At 34.0% G+C, this 5,798-nt stretch overlaps 1 protein-coding gene across 1 annotated transcript in view; it reads right to left on the reverse strand.

Moving 5' to 3' along the window:
• The window catches only part of LOC106458198 (LIM and senescent cell antigen-like-containing domain protein 1), a 71,762-nt gene extending 66,590 nt beyond the window's left edge, over positions 1-5,172 (reverse strand). The window contains exon 1 of the mRNA XM_022384531.1: positions 4,458-5,172. Within this exon, the coding sequence (XP_022240239.1) occupies positions 4,458-4,765 (308 nt within the window). The 5' untranslated portion in view covers positions 4,766-5,172. The remainder of the gene's footprint in view (positions 1-4,457) is intronic.
• Positions 5,173-5,798: the final 626 nt, after the last annotated feature.

Below are 5,798 nucleotides of genomic sequence, written 5' to 3' on the forward strand. Positions count from 1 at the left end.
CGAACAATACTGAGGATGGGGCAGTGTTACGACAGCGGTAGTCACGTGATGCTAGTAACACGTCATGATATTCTCGAAGGTTCGTGAATGCCTCAGTGTTTACTAGATGTGCGGTATTCTTGTATATATAAGACCGGTAAGAAGTGATGGCAACAATGTAATTGAATTGCAGACAGAGATAGAGATGGACAATTGAGTCAAGCGCTTGAATCGTTCGTTGTGAATTATAGCGTTTGTTTGAGTTATAGCGTGACTGTGGAAAGTTGTATTGAGAAAGAATAAACTAGTTTTATTTAAGAAAGGACTTGTATCGCTAAAGTTTCTTCGGAAAGAATTTTTACGGAAAATTAACAAATGAACACAGAGGTGTAACAATAGATTTCTTTTTGGTGAGTGTAAAACACGTAAATACACCAGTTTGATTTTCGATACCTCACTAGTATGAAGGCTTGGTTTGGTCTGTTATTTCATTGGTGGTAGTGTCCAGGGTCACTGATGAGGAGTGGAATTCTCCAAAACTAGTCTGACTCATAGACACACACCCCAATGAAATAATAGACCATTCCAAGCTTTAACTAGTTGTTAAACAAATGTTTAAACAACTCTAAATATTCAATTATGTTTCATACTGTTGGAACTGCATCATTCATTACCAGTTCACGATTACTCTGCCAAGTAACAGTATCGTTGAATCTGTAAGGTCCAATTATTCCACGTGAGGAGAGTTCCATCCACACACTAATCCCTGTCAGGCTAACATCTTTCTGTAGAGTTAAGTGTAAATTTTCGCTGTAAAATGTACATTTCATTCAAATTGGTCATGCTGTCTACAAAACTTAGCTATTTAATGTGTTTATGCATAATGTTGACTCACCCTGTATATATCAGCACTACTCTGAAGTTCATACCCAAATTTTAGTTATATTACATGTACTATGCTAACTACTTTTTTGGCATAATTGTTTATTTAAAACATACAATCTTTAAAAGTACAAAGATGGTGTCATATGTATATGAAATGGTTTTTCTATAAATATTATAACTTGAAACTAACAAGGACAAAATCAAATGAAAATATACAAAGAATTAAAAAACTGACTAACAGATTTTTCTAACTTGAAATACTACATACTTGACTGGTAATACACTCTTCAGTATATCACAAAACACAAAAACACAACACTGTGGCAAGAATTTTTAATGTAAGAACATGTTACACAATATTTATATAGATATAAATATCATCAACAGAGATCAAAGTCTAGTCTCATCACATAATAATTGAAGAAACCCCATCATAACTTACCTAGATGTCATGTGCTAATCTTTGCTGATAGCATTATGGTGTACAGCAGAGACACTAGCAAAGCTGAAATTGAAAGTAAGATGCAACCATCCCTCAACAAGGGTTTTTAATTATGCAATGACACAGAAATGATCTCAATCCTGCCAAAGCCACAGCTATGTTCTGCATGCTCAACAACAGACATGCTGATGAGAAAAAACCATCACTATACTTGGTAGCAGCAGTGTTATCTCTCTAGAAGAAACACTGATGACTCTCACACAAACTTAACTTCATCAGCCATATTAACATTGTGATAACCAGGGTTACCAAAGACATCAATGAACTGGAACTGCTCTGTCCAGAACTATATATACTACAAATAATTAGTATCAGTGTAAAGACAGCTAGATAAGATTGAAAAATTTTTTTTTGTTTGTATTTAAGCACAAAGCTACACAATGGGCTATCTGTGCTATTTCCTAACAGGTATCAAAACCCACTTTTTAGTGTTATAAGTACTCTGACTTATAACTTTGCCTCTGGGGGAGGAGAGGACAATTGAAAATATACCAGACACCTGTTGAGTGTCAAATTGTTCAGAAGACGTACTTCAGTCAGCCACATCAAAGTTCTATTGCAGCTCACCAACCTCAACAGCATTGCAGAGCACCAAAAGCATTTACAAATATAAGCAAAATTCTTCACTGGGGTTTTACATTGTAAAAATCATGCATTTCAACATTGAGCTCCTCCCATTTTTATTTGAATATTTCAGTTCCATAATGCCCCCCAGTGGCACAGCGGTATGTCTGCGAACTTACAATGCTAGAATCCAGATTTTGATACCGTTGGTGGGCAGAGCACAGATAGCCCATTGTGTAGCTTTGTGCTTAATTACAAACAAATAGTTCCATAATATTACGAAGATAATAAATAGATAATTAAAGTTGATCAATGCTCATAAGCTTCCAGCTACATCTCAAAATAAATGACTGTTTTCATAAGAAAAACAGCTGAAAAAACTGGGATCACAACAATTTCATTCAATCATATATCTGTCAAACCTCCCTGATGAAACACCAATAAACTACCTCTAATCTGCTTTAATGTTATCCTTGGAAATCATGGATCAGAGATATTTGTAACTTTAAAGATAGTTGCACCTAAGAGGGTAATTAAACAATATAGAGCCAAAGGACAGCATTTTAAAGAAGGGAATGGAAAAACACGTTTTTTGTTTGTTTTTTTTTCATTCATTAGCTGCAACTTGCTACACATCATAAGCAATTTTAACCGTCCTACACGAAAATTTGATATTTTGATATTTTAACTCTAAGACTATATAACATTCATATAACAGCATCTGCTGTTCCACTAACTTGAAATTATAAAGAATATATTTTCTTAATTTGATGACTTAGTTGATCTAATATGTTAGATAGAGAGGTTTTTTTGTTCTGGAGTCCTTTATACCTTAAAGAGAATATAAGTTTTTAGCAATTTTTTTGTCAATTCTTTGATTTTTTAAACAAATCTGCTCTATCAATTCAGAATGGTTGAACATTGTGAAATCTACTCTTGACCCACTTGTAATTTCATTACTATATCTTCATTATTCAAAAATTTACTAACTAGATGAAGTTATATCTGAAATATGTTGCAACTTTCTCTTTAGCTTATAAATTATTGTTAGTTGCAAAATAATTTTTACTGCAGGAACTCTTGTGAATAAATATTTGTTTCAAACTAGGGTACAACTACGTTCAATTGCTCAACACTGTCATTTTGCTTCATAAAATAATTTTATACTTCACTCCTTAATACGAAGTCACACTTCACAGTTTGGTATATGTAGGTAAATTTGAAAAGAGGACAAATATAAGCTGTTGGAAAAAATGGAAAATCAACATGTTAAAAATCACAATGCTTATTCATGACTGATCTATTTTGCATAAGACCCTGCAAGAGTATCAGAAATCTGAAAACATTTATTTTAGCTGAAAATTTTGTTAGTGTGAAGATCTTGAAAAAGTGTTAAAGATCAATTTGCAAAATATTCATGGTGAATTTAACTGTCTCCTATGTGATCATGTATAAAGAGGAAACCAGTACAATATGCGAGGTCTGTATAGAATTTATTTACAAAAGTGGCTACATTGGAATGGCTAAGATATGTAAACTATACATGTCCTGAAGAATGCTTGGAACTGTTTTACTTGGGTGTTTGGCTCATCAGCACAGGAATTTTGATAATTTGTCATGAATTTTGTAGAATGATGAAGTGATGGTTAAATATGTCACTGAAAGCAAGCAACTAAGAATTCTAACTATGATTGTGTTGTGGCAACTGTGATGTAATGAGGGTGTTATGACATCACTTGTATTATGCACATCAGGTGTAGAACCTATTTGTACCTATATGTCTGTAAAAAATTCTTCAACAACTTGATCTGCAGGTCATGAGAGAATTTTTTGGTCAGCTGGCCAATGAGTTGTTTAAATTGAATAATATTTTAGCCATAAAGCACGTAAAACTCATGCCTAGTTTTGAAATTAGTATGCAGTATATAACATAAATGATGTTTGGTAAGCTCACAGTTAATACTACTAACTGCTTGATTATTAAATTGATGTGGAATGATCTGAAATGAAGTTCTACCTCTTGAGGATTCAAGCCATTAGTGTTCCTGGATTTTGGATTGGAATGTCACAGTGGATCACAAGAGGGAGTTCCACTCTTTCAGAATCCCAATTTAACCAATGTCCATGAGGAATGTCTATTTTTGGTTTGAATGTTTCTTTCAGTTGTACTTTTTTGCATACGGGTGTGAAATTCACAATTAAGTTCTGCATGTCTAACCAATGAAGCAAATGTAAATTTTTGCTTGGTTTGATGTACATGGATTTCAATGTGTTTTATTTAGTCCATATTCATGCAAATCTTTGTAAATTTAATATGCATATGGTGATTTTGAAATAAAAGTAGAAATTAGTTCAAAGGTATATTACATTAGTTCATCTTATAATGAACTATGGGACTAAGTCATTGTTAAAATGCATATTTACATAATTGCAACATTTGAAAGTTTATTTCTTGTACTTACTGACCACAGGAATTTCCTAAAAATATAGATTTCATAAAGGTCAAGTTGCAGTTATAGAGGCCTACCTTTTATCCTGAAAAGACCCTCCGAAAACTTGCTCCACAGATGTTTCAAGTAAAGCAGGTGATTTTCCAGATACCCCATAAGGAGGTATAGGTGGATAAGAGTTGTCTTTTGGCATCAACTCAACATGTTCACAAATTCTGACTGTTTTAAAGACCTGATCAGCTCCTTGTTGAAAATCTGGTTCTACGGGAGTACATTTGGTGTCTCTTCTTCGTTGCCATAGGTCACTACTATATAGTGGTTTTAAAGAAACCGATACAGTCTTTTTCTGTTTTCCATCATGTGCACTTGCTTCGTTGTCTGTCATGATTTGAAATTCAACCAGAAACTAATCCTGGATTTTTTGTTTCCTCCACAAGTGTAATACCTATACTGAAAGTTAACAAGACGTAAATATTTAACAAAACCAAAATTCAACAAAGTCCTCTCCTGTGTTGATATCACACTCTATAAAGAAATGATAATCCATTGTGAAGTGCATTTCTGAAAAACTAAAACTACTCACGCTATTTTCCTAAAGTTCTAATTAATATCAGTTGGCAAAAGAAAAAGCAAACTCAATAAAATTGTTGACTCAAAAATATTTAATACCGTAGTGGTGAACTGACCAATATATATCAAAAAGTCAACCACTTTTACATATGCAGCGAACAAAAATACTTTTTACTCTTTTAAAGTTCTACGAAAGCGCCAAACTTCCGATCTTGTTTAGCATGGGCTCGATTGCTCAAGTTTATTAATTGTCCGTCACGTGCGTACCTTATAATCTCGAAACTTTGATAAGTTGGCTTGCCTATCCAATAAAATGGCAGGGTTAATGAAATTCATATTATCCACGTTTCAACAAGACTTGTAATCAATTATTAGATAAGCGGCAGAGGTGTAGTGGGGTGGGAATGCGTGGGCTCGGCGTACCTGTAAGTTTTTTAGCTGGAACGCTGTACCACCATTGTTTCAAACGAATCCTACTTCATACGGTTAAACGCGTTCCGGCACTTCTTTATTTAGCACTACATCACTGATAAGCAATGATATTTATTCTACGTATAAAAATGGTAATTTCTACGCAATTGTTTGATACAGTGGCGGTAATAAAAACAAGGGTTGGTTGTTTGTACCTAAGCACAAGGCTACACAATTGGCCATCTGTGCTCTGGCCACCACAGATATCGAAACCCGGTTTCTAGCGTTGTAAGTCAGCAGACTTACCGCTGTTAGACTGGGGGGCAAAGACAACGGAAAAAAGACAATTGAAAAAGAAGTCAATTGGAAGAAAAGACAAAGAAAATCACACAAACAGGTAAAAAAGTCATATGTATATATATTAATGTTACGTCTCC

The sequence above is a fragment of the Limulus polyphemus genome, unplaced genomic scaffold (genome assembly GCF_000517525.1).
Source record: "Limulus polyphemus unplaced genomic scaffold, Limulus_polyphemus-2.1.2 Scaffold21, whole genome shotgun sequence".
NCBI classification, from domain to species: domain Eukaryota; kingdom Metazoa; phylum Arthropoda; class Merostomata; order Xiphosura; family Limulidae; genus Limulus; species Limulus polyphemus.